The sequence below is a fragment of the Callospermophilus lateralis genome, chromosome X (assembly GCF_048772815.1).
Source record: "Callospermophilus lateralis isolate mCalLat2 chromosome X, mCalLat2.hap1, whole genome shotgun sequence".
In the NCBI taxonomy this organism is placed as follows: domain Eukaryota; kingdom Metazoa; phylum Chordata; class Mammalia; order Rodentia; family Sciuridae; genus Callospermophilus; species Callospermophilus lateralis.
In genome coordinates this window covers 87263438-87283854 of record NC_135325.1, presented here as the reverse complement: position 1 = coordinate 87283854, position 20417 = coordinate 87263438, and the positions used below count along the sequence as shown (strand labels likewise).

General features: G+C 31.9%; 1 protein-coding gene across 2 annotated transcripts in view; it reads right to left on the bottom strand.

Annotated features, from left to right (window-relative positions):
- Positions 1-20417, bottom strand: part of Col4a5 (collagen type IV alpha 5 chain) — a 216853-nt gene that overhangs the window by 23806 nt on the left and 172630 nt on the right. Inside the window, exons 37-42 of one of the 2 annotated variants that reach the window (XM_077106377.1) lie at positions 15662-15788; positions 7571-7651; positions 6837-6935; positions 6151-6201; positions 4791-4976; positions 2918-2926 (exon numbers count right to left, since the gene is read on the bottom strand). In XM_077106377.1, the coding sequence (XP_076962492.1) occupies positions 2918-2926; positions 4791-4976; positions 6151-6201; positions 6837-6935; positions 7571-7651; positions 15662-15788 (553 nt within the window). The remainder of the gene's footprint in view (positions 1-2917; positions 2927-4790; positions 4977-6150; positions 6202-6836; positions 6936-7570; positions 7652-15661; positions 15789-20417) is intronic. The other variant, XM_077106376.1, reaches the window with a different exon arrangement.

Below are 20417 nucleotides of genomic sequence, written 5' to 3'. Positions count from 1 at the left end.
ACATAGAAGGGCTCAAAACAAGAACTCTTAGAAAAAAATCTCATTGAAATATGACATTTTGGTTTAAGTTCGTAGCAAGAGAAATTTTGTATAATTTCATAGCAAAACTTCTAAGAAGTCAATTTTTAAAAGGTTACATTTTAATGAGTTATATGCCAAACCAATTTTGTATATGGGGCTCTCACTTCACTGTTTTTCAAGCAACCTAACAAACTTTAAGTAGAAAACAAAACAAAAACCTAAAGTCTTGTATGTAAGTGGTAATTGCTATAGATAAGCTGATGAGTTGACAGGTATTATTTTAAATCTAAATTTTTTTAGATTTCTTTTGAAAAAAAATTAAAATTATTTTGTTCCACATTTTTTGTTGATAGATTATAGTTGAACATAGTGGGACTTGTTGTTACATATTTATACATTCACACAATATTAAATCTAGTTTTCACTTAAGTTTGCAGTCTTCAACTATTACAAAGAAGACAACCACAGAGACCAGGTTCCCAGAACTATAATTTAGAGCACATTTGGTAAATGGGAAGTTGTTAAATCTGTTTTAAAGTAAATGAGGCTACTTTTCTTTTTTTCCTTTCAAATATATTCTAGTGCCTTAGTAAAAAGAAAACTCATAGCTGACAGTCTAGTCTAGCAGTCATCAGGGCAGCAGAATTCTATGCAAGATAGGCAGATCAGGACTTAAAATTACTTCAAAGTACCTTGTGTTCTTCTCTTTATTTGGATGACAGTTAAATCACAAGTACTATCTTAACCTTCTTGACACCCATTTAGAAAGACCATGAAAAGCAATTATTAGGGGTGGATGGAAATTTTGAGGTAACAGAAAACAAGAATGTGGATTGAAGGCCCAGTCTGCTATGGCCGAGTGTTTCCTGAAATGGTATAAATAGTTTTGTTCCATTAACTTATATTTATAACTAGAACAAGAGACCAGATCTAAAGCATCAAGTCATAGGATATGTGAAAGTATGATATGGTACCACTAGAGTTATAGACATTTAACTAAATGTTGGGAAGCCCTAAGTTCCAACTACACCAACAACCAACAATATTACTTTGAGCAAGTTTTTAAACTCTTTGGCCCTCTGTTTTTTTTCACATGTGACAAAGACTCCCTCCTTGACCAAATTTGGACAGGTGCATCCAAGAGTTCTCTTCTCAGCTAGGTCTCATCCTTGGGCCTGTGTACAGTCTGCAAGCCCACTTACAGCAAGTATCCTGCTAAATCAGTATAGGGAGAGTCCTCCAACTCTCAATATCTGACCAAGTGCCTCATCCTTCATCCTTGGTATCTAAGCCATTGGTCCACCTTTAGCAAGAATTCCATTAAATCCAGTTTAGCAAGAATATCTCCCCCACAAATTTGATTTTAATATTTTTTTCCATCACTGATATCCTTGTTCTGTTCCTTGGTAATAAATATCTACTTGTCTTTATTGCATCTGGAGTTGAGCTCAGTAACACTCTTCTATTGCAGGAATCCCTTCGCTACTGTAGTAGTCTTCAATAAAATCTGTCCTGCCATCTTTAATATGTAATATGAGTAATTTCTTTTTGATATATATAAAGATTAGAATTCTTCTAGATCTGGCATTCTGTGGTTCAATGAAATGAGACTTTGGGGGATTAAGAAACTAGGGAATCAATTTGGATAGAGACAGATGGCTTAAGTTTCTTAATTGTTCATTTTGAAAATTATGAATTTTAATTTGTAAGAAGATAAAATGTCCTTCCAGGTTTCAGGTATATACTTTTTCTCTCTTTAAATCCTCTCTAGAAATTTGAAAAGGTCTATTTATTTTAAATAATAAACAATACATTCAAATACTGTGACTTTTTTCACTTCTGATTAGGTGAACATTAATTCTTACTAAGAATTAGCATTTTCCTTTGGATAGCTCTTGGTAATTGTTCTTTGTTGTGTACTGTTTACATGTGTGTGATTAAGATAAGTTTAAGAGCCTCTAATTTGTGTTGATTGCATTGATTTTTTTTCTACTCTAAGTCTATTAGTTCTTTTTCATAGCAGTAGAATTTAGAATAATGTGACAAGCCAAAATGGGAAGAAGTTTATGCCAAGTCAAAGATTATATATCTGCAGGATCTGATAATACACATTATTGTTAAAAAGTTCCTTTTTGATGGATAATTCAGTTTCTTTTTAGTTTGTTTGTTTTTTAGATAACAGTCTCATATGTGATCAGGCTGGCCTCAAACTCCTGGGATCCAGTAATCCTCCAGCCTCATTCTTTCAAGTAGCTGTGATTTTAGGTGTGTACCATTATGCCTAGTTGATAGTTCAATTTCATTTGCATTAACCAATGCAAAGATAAGAAATATACTCTACTACAAAAGTAAGGTAAAATATCATAATATCATACAAAGCAGTTTGTCATAGATTTTCAACTAAAAGGAACACAAATTTGTGCATTTTGAAATGGTAAGTAAGTTTTCCTAATTAGTTAATGTGGAGTCATTACAATAGAAATACTGGGCTCTAAGGGCTGGGGTTGCAGCTCAATGGAAGAGCACTTGCCTAGCATGTGTGAGGCACTGGGTTCAATTCTCAGTACTGCATACAAACAAATAAAATAAAGGTCCATCAACAACTAAAAAATAAAAAAAAAAGATTAAAAAAAGGAAATACTGGGTTCTAAAAGTTCTTGACAACTTGTAGAGATAGGCCACCATGTAAGAATTGAATTGGCATATATGCTCTTAAATATATTCAAACATATGAAATATTAGATACAAGAGAAGTGTGTGTATGTATATAAATATGTATACTCACACACATTATGTATATATATATATATATACACATACATAAATATAGGTATATAAATATATAAGAACAGTTTCAAACTTCATGCAGGTATTACTTTGGAGTTAAGGATCTAACCTGGAGGACCTGGATAGGGGTCAAAGTTCACCAAGGCCCAATGTCATCATTAACAAAAAGGAAAAATATCAAAACTGTTAGAAATATCAAGAAACTAAAGCATTACACTAAATACTTTCAAGTTAAAAATTTTATTCAATAGCAGAATATTCTGAAAGTTTACATTCATGCATTTGTATATAAACCAAATTATCTCCATTTAGCATTAATACTTAGCATTAATGAAAATAGCACATGTGCCATTTTGTGAAGGCAAAAATATCATTTTTAAAATAATCACTGCTATGAGCTCAGATGAAGAATAATTAATTCTAAGAGCAACAGAGTTCAAAACTCTATTTAAATTTATAGTTTATAAACAAATCAAGAAGTCAAATACTCATCAGATGTGTTCTTCTGAGAGCTTTCATTATTACTTCTTTAAAAATGGTAATTTTTAAAGCATCTTTGTGACTAATGTTTTTATGTTGACATATTTTAAAGTATTGTTCAACAGTGAGTTCCATTACGAGTAAAACTGAATAACCATAATGCTAATTAGAATATACAAAGGATAATAGTTTGGTTTATTTGAATTATCACATGCAAAACAAGATACTTGCTTCATTTCTTTATATTACATGCAAGAGAGTTAACATGGCTGAGATTTTCACTGGTTTTCTGTAATAGTAAAGAAAGGTAAAACCTTAAATAATACCCTCCAAGGACAGTCAAGTAAGATCAGATAAAAATATGATTTGAAAATGATGCCTCTGAACATAGTATGTGATCTCATTTAATTCATATTTTAGAGTATGTTATTAAATTAATTCTAATCACAAGATTTTACTGAAATTTAATGAAAAATTTCACTTTAAATGTACTTTAATAGTAAGTCAGGGATTGCAAAGGATCAAAGGACAGTTGCTTTGCAACTTTAAACTTAGATTTTTCTTCTTCTTTACATCAATGAAGGTCAAATTTTTCATTACTAGAAATAGAAAAAATGAATACCAAGTCCCCAAAATTTGATAATAACCTATCATCAGTGACTGGGCTCAGCAACATTAATCGAGGCTGAAAATGAGCATTTCCAAATTAGTAAAATGAAATGACATAGCACAGACACAAAATGAAAAGGTGAACATTGGATGCAAAATTTAGAAACTAGAGAAGTGAACGGTGTTCACAAGACAAATGAGGTATAGACATGAGGTTGGTATTAAGAGATAGCTAGTCAATTTTATCATGCTGTGATGCCAAAGACAAATTTGATTGCTTAGTTCCTAGAAAAGATAAATTTTGTTTATTGTGCTTGGTGACGTTTGCTGCTCATGTGACAGAACCATAGCAACACTTCTGGTATAGACCACAAGCATCTATTGGGTGATCACTAAAATGATTTCTGTGATGACATGCTGAGAAGTTCATATAATGCAGGTGGCATTTTGCTGTCAGGTTATCAATATATATAGCTTTATCTTTAATAGCAAGACTAATAAACCACTATTTCCTTTTTTCCCATCCAAGTTGTTTTAGTTTACTTCAACTTTAAATAAATGATAAAGGTAATTACTGAAAAGAATAATTAGATGGCATGGAAATAGATGGAGCTAAGTATAAATCAAACTATGTGCTTATAATAAGTTCTTTTTTTAATATTTATTTTTCAGTTCTCGGCGGACACAACATCTTTTGTTTGTATGTGGTGCTGAGGATCGAACCCAGGCCGCATGCATGCCAGGCTAGCGTGCTACCGCTTGAGCCACATCCCCAGCCCTATAATATGTTCCTACATTATAAATTCCAAAATCTTAAAGACTGAATAACCTGTCAGCAAAATTAAATAAACTGACTAATAAACAGAGCATTCCCCTACCACTCATGAACATACCTGGTCTCCCAGGGGGACCTTGGGGCCCAGGGTTGCCTTTAGGGCCTTCCAGAGCTGGACCTGGAGAACCAGGAGGGCCTGGGGGACCTTGCACACCAGGGAAGCCCTGAAAGCCTGGTTCACCCTTTGGACCTGGAAGGCCAGGGTTTCCTGGAATGCCAGGTAATCCTCCATCACCCTTTTGGCCTATGAAAGTAAAATGACATTAGAGAACACATTAAATGGTACTGAATTATAGGGTTGCCTATAAGGCTAAAGCTATTAGAGCAACTAATGAATTCACTAGGGTAATTGCTATCCCACAGTCAATCCCAAACCTACACAAAAAAATCATTCTTCCTATTAAATATATGTATCTGCTATTAAACATATTTATCAGAGTATGCATAGAAATGCTGAAATAATAACAGATTGCATCCTGAAAGGTACCCTTTTATTAGAACAGAGAGCAATGGTCACATGACCAGTGAGAAAAAAAGGAGAGAAAAAAAAATAAAAAGTATAAAATATCTGTAAGAATAAGTTAAAGATGGCTGTAAATGATACCTAGAATAAATGTTCTAATTTTAAGACTAATGGAAGATAAGGATCTTTGATGGTTGCTGTGTGTCCCTATAGACCCCTGTATCAAAGATTTACAATCCAGACAAAATGTCCTTAACATTTCTTTCTACACCACTAATACTCTTAAGAGCCATAACAGTTGCACATTAAAGCAATAATTTTCATGTTGGGATCATGAGAAGGATATCAGAATTTGTACAAGATATATTTGTGGTTTGAGAAAAGCCTCCACAGAATAGCCAATGGTTATTTCAGTACAAAAACATATATATCTATATGTCTGCTCAATCTTCCTATTCACTATTTAGTGCTTACAATGATAATAAGCACTAGAGAGGAAAGGCAGAGCAAAGGTAGATATGTGTGCACATATATCCATTCAAATATACAAAACATGTTAACAAGGAGTTTAAGAAACATTTTATAATTACTGGTGCATATTTCTACAGGATTTTCTTCTGTTATCTTGACATTCTTTTCCATGGGGAGAAAAGAGTGGGTTTTTTTCCCTCATAGCTAAATGAGTTTCCAAAAGTCTCTCTCATCCCACAATTTTGTCTTCTTTCTGTGTCATTACCTCAGCATTTATTGATGAAGTCAATGAAGAGATATCTACACATAAATTATTTTTATATTAAGTTGCTAAATAAGAAATACTCTAAGGTATAGCTCTAGCTTTCGGTTTTGGGGGTTTGTATAGGCATTTTACAACTTCAATGGTAGAGATGGAAAAATAATTGTACTGGAGAACATTTCCATTTTATGGGTTGATTTAGCATGTTTTAGTAAGGTTTACCCGAAAGTCCTGGGAGTCCTGGGGGTCCTGGGATTCCAAAACCTGGTTGACCTATCAGAGACAAAACAAAACAAAAATATCAAATGGATAATATAACTAAAATAAGGATAAATTATTTTCAGACATTAAAGTTTTTATTAAGTGTTACAACGTATATCACTGTATATCAGGTAAAACATACAGAAGATTTCTTTCTTTCTTTTTTTTTTTTTTTTTTGGTGCTGGGGCTCAAACACAGAGCCTTGCACATGCTAGGGCAAGCATTCTACCACTGAGCTACATTCCCAGTCCCAGAAGACTTACTTCTAACACAGAACAATTCTAACATGAGAAAACTTATATTTGTGGTGTCAAATATGCTTTTATACAATTCTATCTTATAAAATATATAAATGGAATATAGATTGCATAGTAAAACAAATAAATTTGAAATAGCTGAGTAACTTCTTATTGTGAAAAACTAGTCAAGACAGGATTTGGATTTTTTTAGTAAGAAGGAAGCAGCTTAATCAACAAATATCAGCTGATATTCTCAGGGTGAAGAGGAAGAAAATATTTATGGAGGGAAAAGTATGTGGTTTTCTTAGAAGGTAAGAAAGATGATGTAATTTTTTCATGGATAAAAAGGGTGAATGAGAATAAAGAGGAAATCAGAGCATTAGGAAAAACTAAAATAAATATAGCACCTGGTTCACCCTTCTGTCCAGCTGGTCCAGGAATACCATCTTGACCTGGTTTGCCCTTTTCACCTGGAGGTCCTGGTGGGCCAGGAAGACCTCCACCGCCTAAAGAACAGAGTACAGCAGGTTATATCCATCTCTTTAATTCCTTTTCCTTCTATCCACCCCATTTTCCCATACTAGTTTCAAATAGTTGTATCCAAAAGATATAAAGTGCTTTATTTTACTCCTTTAATTCATGAAATCTTATGAAAATTAAGAATGAAAAAAGAAGAGGGGATAATGTCATAAAGGAACAATTTAATCACTCCGTATTCAAAGCTTTTGAGTTTATCATTTTAAAATTACTATAGAATGTACAAGAGTATGATGTTAGGTGTAACAGGGTATATTATAGGGCTTACATGGGCCAAGATATGTGATTTACTTTAGGAGTCAATAAAAAAAATCTGCTTCACCCCCTCTAAAAAATATATCAGAGCTTCCATCTTCTATTATAGTGTACTCAAATCTACTCTTCCAGGAAAAGGTGAGCCAAGAAAAGAAGGTTCCATAAAGATAATTTTAGGTAAATTTATTAAAAGTTATTCATTTTGTTCTTAATATTCAGCACTAAGTGAATGATCAAAACATTTCCATGCTTTGAAAATGTTCACAATTAATCATGATTTGACTTTCCAAAATTGAATATGATAAGCTTTAGTTTTATAAAACAGCAAAGTCTTATTTTTTATGCTTACCTACAGGACCAGGTTCTCCTGGAAGGCCAGGATTTCCAGGAGGACCATTAATACCTTTTGGTCCAGGAAGGCCTGGGGTTCCTAGAATGAGATGGACATCATTACCCTAGGTACATGTATGACGGCACATATGGTATGACACTATATCATGTATAACCAGACAAAAAGTTGTTCTGCAATTGTGTACAATGAATCAAAATGCATTCTGTTATATATACCTAATTAAAACAAAGTAATTAATTTTTAAAAAGAACATATTGTTATTTTCTAGATTTAAAACATTGCCTCTAATAGATGCATAGTATTCTATAGTATACAATTGATCATTTAACTATTTCCTTTATGTGTTGTTGATACAGTTGCTTGAATGTATGCCTTTCTATATTATATTAGTAACTCTATATCTTAACAACTTATATGTATATATTTATGTATGAATTGAATATACACCTATTTTGCCACTTGAAAGCTATTTCCATTGTGTTAGATTTCTAGAATGGAAATTATTAAGTAAAAGTGAATTCACATGGTCATATTGGTTAATACTATCAGAAACACTTTTTTATTTTACAAACTATAAGCAACAATGCTGAGGAATGATTTTAACCAAATTATATTTTTATATCATGTACATGAACAAATATGTAACAAAATTCATTGTTGTATAAGACATAACAATAAAATGAATGGGGAAAAAATAAAGAAATACCACACCACTTTGAAAGCTACAGTTCAAATTTAAAACTTATATTGATAGAGAAGACATTTGGCCTTTGGTTTTTTGGGAATTGGCTTATTTCACTTAGTATGATATTCTCCAGCTCCATCCATTTACTGGCAAATGCCATAATTTCATACTTCTTTAAGGCTGAGTAATATTCCATTGTGCATATATATGTCATTTTCTTCATCCATCTGTTGAAGGGGACCTAGGTTGGTTCCACAGAAAAAACCAAAGGCTGAATGTTTTCTGATATGGGGATGCCAATCCACAATAAGCGGGAGGGGGCTAGGGAAGAATAGAGGTACTTTGGATTAGGCAGAGGGGAGTAAAGGGAGGGGAATGGGCATGGGGTAGGAAAGATAGCAGAATAAATTAGACATTAATACTCTATGTGCTTATATGACTACATGACCGGTATCATCCTATATCATGTACAACCAGAAGAATGAAAAGTTATACTCCATTTATGTGCGATGTATCAAAATGCATTATACTGACATGTATAACTAATCAGAACAAATAAACTTACAGTGTTAGCACTGAAATAGTGAGGAGCAAAAAGGAACTGAAAACATGTTGGTGATTTCTGGAAATTCTTAAGAATAATAGTAAGCTTTCAAATTATTTATCAAGAGGTTGCCATTATTATATATAGTCATAAGCATAAAAAATTTATCACCATATTACACTGGTAAAATTTGTAGGATTCCATTTCACAGTTGTTTAAATCCATTCATCTGCTGTTTAACATTTGGGTTATCAGGTTTTGTCTTGGTAATGAATATTTCTGCACAGGACATTTTGTGGACATGTCTTAATTTATCTTGGAGTAAAACTGCTGGGTCCCCGAGTAAAGTATATGTATGTTGTGTTTTATAAAAAATTTCGCCAAGACAATTTACATTTACAACAATGTATAGGAAATCTAGTTGTTCCAGATCCTTGCACAACATATGTGATACTATCAATTGTTTTAATAATAGTCATTCTGGTAGGCATGTAGTTCCACCTCAATGTGTTTTAATGTATACTTCTCTGATAGTTAATGACATTGGTCACCTTTGCATATATTTATTAGCCATCTGGTATCCTTTTTAATGAAATGTTTGGCTCATCATAAATCCCAAATATTAATAATCTGTCAGACATACATTTTGCAAATATTTTATCCTAGTCTGTAGCTTTCCTATTCATTTTCTTAATGGTGTCCTTTGATAGACAGAAGTTTTAAGTTTTGATTAAGTTTGACCTATTAATATTGTTTTCTTTTATAGTTACTGATTTCTGTATCCAAAGAAAATGCTGCCTACCCTCAAGTTAGTTTTGTTTTAAAAGCTTTGATGTTTTAGTTTTTATGTTAGAACTAAGATCCATTTCAAATTAATTTTTCTATACAATGTGACATATGAGTTGAGTTTCATTTTCCCTATATGAACATCCACGTATTTGAGGAAAGTTGGCTGAAAAGATTATACTTTCCCATTTTGGATTTATTTGGTACTTTTATCAAAATTAATTTTACTACATAATATTCTGTTTATTTATTGATCCTTATGCAATTATATCTTGAAATCTGGTCCTGCAACTATGTTTTTCTTACTTTTTTTGGATGTTCTATATCCTTTACATTTCCAAACATGTTTTAGAATTGGTTTGTTAATTGTTTTTATAAAAACCTGTGGAGTTTATTAGCTGGAAATGCTTTGAGTTTTTGGGTAACCATAGGGACAACTGGTGTCTTAACAATTCTGATCTCCCAATGCATGAATATTCTATATATCTTTATATATTTGGGTGTTTAAATTTTTCTCATAGCTGGCTTCATAGATTTTAGTGAACATACCTCACAAATATTTTATTAAATTTACCCCTAAATTCTGGGGTCAGCCAAAATGGATTAAGTCTACTACAGCCTGTTTTTCACAATGATTACCATACTACAGCCCTTTTTCACAATAATTACAATTAAAAACTGGACAGAATACAAAAGCAAGTTTTCAAGTATTCAAAGAATCTGTAAATAAACACTAGCAGACATATTTGGAAAGGGAGTAGAAATCTTAAAAAATGTGTAACAAATCACCCTAAACCTAATAACTTAAAGTAATACTATTAATTGTTTCACAGTTTCTATAGATAACAACCCAGGTACAGATGAGCTAGGTTCTCTGCTTAGCATGTTGCAAGGCCAAAATCAGGGTGTTGGTTTAGCTAGGCTCTTATCTATGGAATTGCACTTCTAAGCTCCTCCAAGTTGTTGGCCAAATTTGGCTTTGGGGTTATAGGACTGAGGTTCCTGTTTTCTTGAAGATTGGTTGCTGGAAACCATTCTCAAGTTCATTAGGCCACCCATATTTCCATTCTGTGAGACATTGCTACATGAGCATGGAGATCTTCCCTTATGTGGAATTCTCTTTCATAGTTTGAATTTCTCCTTTGTCTTCTTTTGTTATCAGTTGCAGAAAACTCTGTCTTTAAAGAGCTTATGTGGTTGTATTAGGCCTACCCAGAATTATCTCCGTATATTAAAATGAACCTATTTGGGAACCGATTTAGGAACCGATTTAACTATATCTGCAAGATCTTTGTACAGCAGTATTTAAATGAGTCAGTCAATCTTTCACTGAATAACTAGGAGCAATGAATACTGCTCGGGATATATTGATATTTTATCTACTATGTAACTGAAAAAACAAATACAAGCACAATAAGAACATTTTCTAAAGAGTGATAAGATAATTTGCTACCAACAGAGTTCACTAAAAGAAATAATAAATAAAATAAATTTAAGGAAGGGACACCAGAAAGGTTACACATTGAGTAAGGCCCACATTCAGGTCTAAGACTAATGGCAAAGAACATAGGAAAGTATACATTTAATTAGTGCAAAACCAAGTTGATTCTGAGAAACTAAACTATCTACTACAACGATATTCAGCACTTTTCAAATAAATTTCACAAATTTCTGTATCTTTATCCAATACAATCCCAGCATTCAATAAACAATAAAAAATACCACATTTGAATAATCTGGAAAATGTGACTCTAATTCATAAGAATAGAACTAATAGTAGCAATAGACCCATGAATATCTAGAATGTTGGAATAAGCAGAAAAAATCTTTAAACTACTTATAGTAAATATATTAAATAATCTAAGGAATTAGATTACTTAATATATCTAGCACAAAGAAGAATCTTACAGGCAAATATGTATACAGTGGGTGAAAAATAAGAATTTTTGGAGAAATAAGGTTGACTCTAAAAAGAAAATGGAAATAAAAATTTCTCAGGAAAAGTGGAAGAGATTAAGAGCATATTGAATAGTAATTCAAAGAGCAATTAACAAAAATTGTATAAAAAATTTAACTATACTATCAGTCAATTTGCCCTAATGGACACTTATAGAACAATACATATAATTACAAATTTTAAGTTATTTTAAGTGAACAGGGAAAATTTACCCAGCCAAACCATAAACTGGGCCATATGATGTGTCTCCATAAGTATTAATAGTTAAATTATACAAATTATATATTTTAACTACAACAGAATCAAACAAAGCATCAATAATTAAAAGATACTTGAAAGCCCCCAAATATCTATATTTTGAGCAACAAAATTCTAAATAACCTACCAATAGCAACAAAAATTAACAAGGAAATTAGAACATTTTTTTTCAATTAAATGATAAAACACAAAGGAACAAAATTTGTGGAATTCATTTAAATGCTCCTTATATGGAAAATGGAAATTTAAAGTTTCAAACATGTCTATTTTAAAGACAAAACTGAAAAATCTATTATCTAAGTTTCCAACCAGAGAAGCTAGAAAAATAACAGCAAAATTAAATTTGTAAAAAGAAGGTAAGAAATAATAAAGATATAAGCAGAAACCAATGAAAGAAAAATCAAACCACAGAGAAAACACAATTCAAAAGTTAACTTTTAACAATAAATACAATGTAATGAATGCCTAGCAAGACTGATTAAGAGAAAGAGAAAACACAAATATAAATATATATATTTTTGGTGGTACTGGGGATCAAATCTAGGACATAATCTAAAAATTAGACCCAACAAAGTCCAACAATAACTTAAAAATAATATATACAGCATAACCATCTTGGAGTTTATCCCAACAATATTAGTTTGTTTTGACAAAAAAAAGTCAATTAGTGTAATTTGCTATATCAACAGAAGAAAAAAAACATGATAATCTCTGTAGACTCAGAAAAAAGAATGGACAAAACTCACTCTTATTCTTATTTATTTTTGTGGTGCTAGGGAACAATCCCAGGGTCTTATACCCACTAAGCAATTGTTCTACCACTGAGCTATATCCCAGGCCCCTCATGCTTATTCTTGACAAATATATACTGTCAATAAATTAGGAATAGAAAAAATTTTATAATAAGACATAGAATGTTAAATTTAATAGAAAAAATAGTGAACACAGTCCTCTGAGTTTATGAAAATGATAAAGATGTAAAATACAAACTACTTTTATTAAACATTGTGCTGGAATTATAGCCAGTGTATTTAGACAAGAAAAAGTAATAAAATGTAATATCTAAGGTGATGTTAATTTACAATAGCAAAAAATGTATTAGCACAATTAGTATTAATAAATGAAATCAATAATTTCTGTATATATACATGTTAAATATTCCAAAATCAATTATTTCTATCTACTTACAATAAAAAATTCAAAAATGAAAATGAAAAGGCAATACCAAGGCAAACAGTATAAGAAGGTATTAAATTTCCAGACATAAATTTAACAAATGATTACCAAGATTTATAAAATGAAAAGTGCAACACATTGTCAAATTAAGTTAAATACCTAAATAAATGGAGATAGTACATATACATTGAATTGTGAGATTAAATATTGCTAAGATATCAATTCTCCTTAAATTTATCTAGATTTATTTCTATCATAATCAAAATCATTAAAGGTATTTTTCTAATGGAAACTGATAAATTATTCCCAAACTCATATAAATGATGTAGATTAACTAAGACAAGCTTTGAAAAACTGGAACAAAGTTGCTCTGATTAAACTACTATGTTTTAAGGCTTACTATAAATTTACAGAATGCAGAGAGTTTTGCAATATATTATTAAAACCAGAATATAAAATATGCCAATTGAAGAGAATATAGAATGTAGAAATACAGCCCCATAAATACAGTCATTTGAATTTCTGAAAAAGCAGTAATTGCATTATTAAAATAGTGTGGAACAACTGATATCTGTATGGGGAAAACTAAAACAAACCATGACTGTTACCTTACATTATAAAATAGTGTAGATCATAAACCTAAATGTGAAAGTTTTAAACATTAAAGGCTGTAAAAATTAGAAAATATTTCCAAAGCTTTAAATAGGCAAGTGCTTACTGAATAGGATACAAAAAAGCACTAATCATGAAAGAAATTCTGCTACAATTTAATTTATTAAAAACTAACAACTTTTGTTTAATACATGACAGCATTCAGACAGTGACAGGTAAATGTGAAACAGGGAGAATATACCTACAATACATGTATTTGACAAAGGACCCATATCCAAAATATACAAAGAATTGCTCTTAATCAATAAGAAAAAAAGGTAAATAACCCAAAGAAAAACGAACAACAACAAAAACTTCAGCAGACACTTTATAATGATACTATCCAAATGGCTAATAGCATAATATGAAAAGGCATTTGTTGTTATGAAAAAATTATAAATCAAAACATAAATACATGTCCATCAGAATAGCTAAAAATTAAAAAGAGTGACAGTATCCAGTGATGGTCAGGATATGGATAACAAGATGTATCACACATTGCTGATAGGACTGTAATTTATAAAACCACTTTTAAAGACTCTATGGTACCATCTACCAATGTTAAATGTACACCTACCCTATGATTTTAGTAATTTTTTTTATTTCAGTAATTGTACTACTAAGATTTTGCAGAAAAGAAATCATGCCTGGGCTGGGGTTGTGGCTCAGTGGTAGAGTGCTTGCCTAACATGTGTGAGGCCCTGGGTTCAATTCTCAGCACCCCATATAAACAAATGAAATAAAAGTCCATGAACAACTAAAAAAAATTTTAAATAATGAAATAAAAAAGAAATCAGTACTTATGTCTATAAAAAGACATGTAAAAGAATGTTAAGAACATTCTTTTCCATGATAGTCCCAAACTGGACACACCCAAAAGTCCATAAACAGGAGAATGCATAGTTAATTGTGGCAGACTTTCAATGGACTATTACATAGCAATGATAAAGAAGAAACTACTTAAACAAGAAACAAAATAAATGACTCTTAAAAGATACAATGTTGAGTGAAAGAATACATACCATATGATTTCATTTACATGAATTTCAATGGCAGGCAAAAATAACTCATGTTGACAGAATTTATAGTAATGGTTATCTTAGAGGGAGGATTCCCCGTGAAGTGGCATGGATAAAATTTATAAGGGAACTATTTTGTATTTTGACATGTATGATGGGTTCATGGTATATATACATAGGTAGAAATTCACCTATACTCTTGTATACTTCAGTGTACTTTAAAATACATATATAATATATATATATATATATATATATATATATATATATATATATATATATATATATATTCACGCTACATTTCATTAAAATGTTTAACAAAATAGTAATCCAAAACCTACTTGCCCATGCCACCATGCAATTAAAAAGACAAACAAAAAATTAAACAGAAGCATGTACAATAATCTACTTCAGGCTAACTACTTGACTATAGAGCTAAGTCCCTTTCCTTGAATGACTCAGTCTCAGCCATTTGAATGAACAGTATGATTGTTCTACCAACAACCACCAGCTGTGTGCTTGCGTACAATTTTCTAAGAGAATCAGCGGTAGGCTAGGGCCTGGCAGAGTATATTATCACCTACAAAAATAGTAAGGCCTCTTAATTGATTTGTGGCTAGCAGTCAAAGATTGAAAAACACTCCACCAAACAAGTCTCTCTTCCCACAGGATATTGTCCTGCTGAGTTGGTAATACTCATTCTCATTTTATACAGAAAAACATTTGGGCAAAGTGAGGTAAAGAGTTAGTTTGAGACTGTGTTGCTAATCAGTATCTGATTGCGAAATAGAATGCAAGTTGGCCAAATAAGAAGTTGCAACAGGATACTTGTTAGAGTAGATAAGGAAGGAAAGAAGGAGGCATTTAAGAAAAGGAATATTTCTATAACAATAGGACTCTAAACAGAATAAGATATATTCCACGCTTGTATAATTATAGCAAGATGGATTCTTCTGTCATGTATAACTAAAAAGAACCAATAAATAAAAACAAAAAGAAAAGGAATACTTACCTGGGAATCCAGGGAGGCCTGGTTGTCCTTTTGCTCCAGGGGTCCCCGGTAATCCAGGTAAACCAGTCTCTCCCATAGAACCTTTAATGCCTGGGCTCCCTGGGTATCCAGGAAGACCAGGTTCACCCTGAAAACACAAATAAAAAGATCAAAACGAAGTCTTGCATGACTTTGACTGTGTAACAACATAATGTTATTTATAGAGCTTTTACTATACATTGAATACTCTGTTAAGTGTTTTACATAAATTGCTTCATTTAATCATTACAAAAGCCCTATGAATTAGGTTTTGCCATCTTTATTTATAAATGAGAAAACTGAATTTTAGAGTATAATGTGCCTAAGCCCTTTAATAAGTAGCAGAATTAGGATTTGAACCAAAGTTTACTTGATGCCAGAGCCCATGCTATTCCAGTGGCAGTTAGCTGCTTTATTCTTACTAATCCTTAGAAAGATATTGTTATTATCCCATTGTTATAGTGATGCAACTAGTAAGTGGTGGAATCTGAATTTGAATCCAGTCTGATTTCAGAACCTGTAATACTCATCCCTATTGTGCTACAATGCAATTCATTGCTTATAGAAAGCATGTCAAACAATAGCTACAGTAGGTTCTACTGTAAAAGGCAAATTTTATCTTAACAAGAATATGTCTATCAATTCTTCAGTGGACATTAAAAATCCTACTTCTTCCTTAAAGCCATTCTGGACAAAAAGATGTAATCTAAGAGCTTAGAGTTGGTTCAAAGTGATGAAGAATAAATGGTTCAGCTTTGGATTACAAAACCCAGTTTATGATTTTAAAAATACACTTGAAGGGCTAGGGTTGTGGCTCAGTGGTAGAGTGCTTGCCTCACATGTGTGAGGCACTGGGTTTAATTCTCAGCACCATATATAAATAAATGAATAAAATAAAGTCCATCAACAACTAAAAAAACTTTAAAACATACACTTGAAATAATAATGATTAAACTAAAAAAAAGTATCTCTGTGATTATAGACCATTCATATATTACCATTCTCTCTTCTTCTCTTCCTCCTCTCCCTCCCCCTCTTCCCCCTTCTCCTTCTTCTCCTCTTTCTCTGTCTCTCTCTCTCTTTACCTCAGTACTGGGGATTGAACACAGGGGCCCTTTTTATTTTTTATTTTAAGGCAGGGTTTCACTAAGTTGCTTAAGGTCTTATTAAGTTGCCCAGGCTGGCCTTGAACTTGTGATCCTCCAGACTCATCCTCCTGACTTACTGGCATTATAGGCATGCACCAATACAAGCTGCTACAATTTTTTTCTCATAGAATATTTGCATTATATTTTCTTCTAACAGAATCTTATAACAATTCATAACCACTTTCACAATTAAGTTTTTCCCAGTAATAATGAAAACATGCACCATAACTCTAAATCTCTACCACAGGGCTCAGTGCTCTGCTCACAAGAATCATAACCTCCTCAACAAAATGTCAGTGTTTGCCATCACCTACTGAATATTTCCTTCTTCACTTAGTATTTACAATTGTCTGGGTGAACAATATCTTCTAGTTGTGACTTGTGTGTTTAGGCATGGTGATAATAACTTTTTAAATTTATGCCTTTTCCCCTTACATCCTGTTATTAAAAAAAACAGTTAAGAATTTGGGGCTGTGGATATATTTTTGTTTCTTTTAACCCCTTGTAAATCAAGTAATTAGCTCATTTTTAGGCACATAATAAAGTTTTGGCTTCAAATGGTTCCATCTTATATGTTTACAAAGAAAAAACTTTGAATTAATTATTATAAGTCCTGTTATACATGAAAGAGTTTAATTTATATATAAAAATAAAATGAGAAAAAATTCTAATATTCTGCTAATGGTAAGCCTGAAAAGCAGTTTACAAACTCCGAATTACTTACTGTACTAAAATATGTTAAATTCTACACAGAAATTTAATCTCTAAATTCAGCTAGCACTGTCCCCTAATACAGTTCCTCTCATCACCTTATAGCCCTAGTCCTTCAAACCAAATATATTTAAAAAAGAGAGTAAATATTTTATTAAGAGTTTTGAAGAGGACTAAAATTTACTAGGTTAAGTTTTATATAACCTTTTATTATTCATATGATTACAGAGAAAACAATGAGTTTCAAGGAAGTTAAGCCAGAGGAAAAAAGGAAGAGAACTCAGAAACTCAATACACTGGTCAGGAATCCTTAAATCACTCTGAGAAAGAAGTTTCAGGTCTATTTGTACTTCAAGAGCTTAACTGTTGCAAATATCTGCATTTGTTCTAATGTCAAGCTTTGATAAAATTCTGAAATGGAATATACCATAGTAATGAGCCAAATCTACCACTCTGGAACAACCGAAAATACAGTAATACTGGAAGACTAGCATACTTGTTTTTAAAAAATGCCCATAACTAGAATTGCTTTCAAGGTCACTGTGTTGTATCACATACAGCTCAGGTGAACAAGGGCTCAGTTTGAAATCTTTGTTGTTAAAATTCAAACATTTTCACAATTAAGTTCCTAGTAACAATGAATTCTATGAGCATTGGTTCATAGTCAATAACACCTTCTCTTCCATTCCATATTATAATCTAAGAGACAGAATAAAATTATCAGTTTGCAGAAAAATTATCAGTTTGTACCACTTCATAGACAACATCAAAGATGGTGAGAAAATCAACCTTTTTAGTTTTGCCTGACACTGTAAAATTGAAGAAGCACTGCCACTAGGAAAAAACCCATTAAATGAATGGAAAATAATTGGTGAGAAAGGGTAAAAATGATATCCTGCTCTATGGCAACAGTCCATCAGTTGGAAGTTGTATTCCCCATAAAATTAGTAATTATTTTTACAGCTCTATCTGTACTGGAAATTAAGGGTACCACAAACAAATCCATAAATGGCAAGGTCTGAGTCACTCAAGGTTATAATTTAGACAGAGGATATCAACAACAAGTGAAATTGAAATAGAACTAACCACCAGACAATTAAAAAAACCTATTCATGTGTATAAACCCAAAGGAAATGAAATCAACATGTCAAAAATACACTACTCCCATGGTTTTGTAGCACTATTCAAAATAGCCAGGATAAGGAATCAACCTAAATGTCCATCAACAGATGAATAGGTAAAGAAAATTTAGCATATATACATGATGGAATACTAGTCCACCATAAAAAGCAGGAATGAACCTGGAAAACAATAAGTGAAATAAGTCAAGTATGGACAAATATCAAATGATCTCATTCACATGTGGAACCAGAAAAGGGGATCTCATAGAAGTTGAGAGCAGACAGTGGTTACCAGAAGCATAGAGAATAGGGAAGACAAGAGACAGGGAGAGAGTGGTCAAGAGGAGAGAAGGGGAAGAGGTTGATCAACAGGTTTGGTAAGTTATGGTGCTCTACAACACAACAAGGTGAATATAATTGATAGTAATGTATTATATATCTCAGAATATTTAGAAGGGAGGAATTTTAATATACACACCATAATGAAATTATAAAAGTTTAAGGTGAAAGATAGGCTAATTACCCAGATTGATTGCTACCCTATGTATACAGGAATTGAAACATCACAGAATGCATCATAAATATATGTAAGTCTTATGTGTCAACCAAAGAAATAAAATAAAATGATGGGGGGAAACTAGTGGATGAAGATACTCGCCTATCACTTCCAAAAATTTCTTTGTGTTCTTTTGTGTATGTGTGTGTTTTGTGGTTAAGAGCACTTAACATGAAATTAATCCATTTAATATATTTTAAGATGAATAATACTGTAAGCTATAGGCAGTGTATTATACCACAGATCTCTAGAACTTATTCACCTTGCATAACTGAAGCTTTATACCCATTGAGCAACCACCAATTTAATAAATCAATATACAGGAGAGAGTATACAATAAGATTTTCAAGTCTGTAATGTATGTAGCTCTCCCAGCTGGTAAAATGATAAGCTAACAGGAATAAACTAATAAATAATGGTTCAAGGCTGTCTGAACAGGACAAAAGGTACCAAATGAGATATAATATGTGTATCTGTGAAGTAATGGACTTAGAGAAAAATAATATAAACTAAATTTATCAGATCATGGGTTCAACAGTATTTTTTAACTACCCAAGGAGAGTAATAGCAAATTTTTGCAAACATCAACTCAGTAAAGCCAAAAGTAGCTCAAATGCTAAAGAAACATTAGAGAAAAATATGACTCATAAAATCATGTTACTCCATATTAGCATAGTATTTGCTATTCTAGTAACCATAGCACATAACATCATTTAAAATGTATACAAAATTAAATGAAAGGAAAACACCCATCTGTTCATCAAATCTCAAGATTCCATGGGCGGGGTTCTGGCTCAGTGGTACAGTGCTTGTCTAGCAAGCGTGAGGCACTGAGTTCGATCCTTAGCGCCACATAAATAAATAAATAAATAAATAAATAAATAAATAAATAAAATAAGGATATTGTATCCATCTACAACTTAAAAAAAAAAAAAAAAACCTCTCAGGGTGGGTCCTGGGGTTGTGGCTCAGCAGTATGGTGCTTGCCTTGCAAGTGTGAGACCCTCCCTGGGTTCAATCCTTAGCACCACATAAAAATAAATAAGTGAAATAAAGGTGTTGTGCCCAACTACAACTGAAAAATAAATATTAAAAAACTCTGAAGATTCTAGAACTTTGTCTTTAAATGAAGACAGTAATTTTAAGACAAATAAAAAACAGTATTTTTATAAGTAGATGATATATCTACTTTATAAGATGAT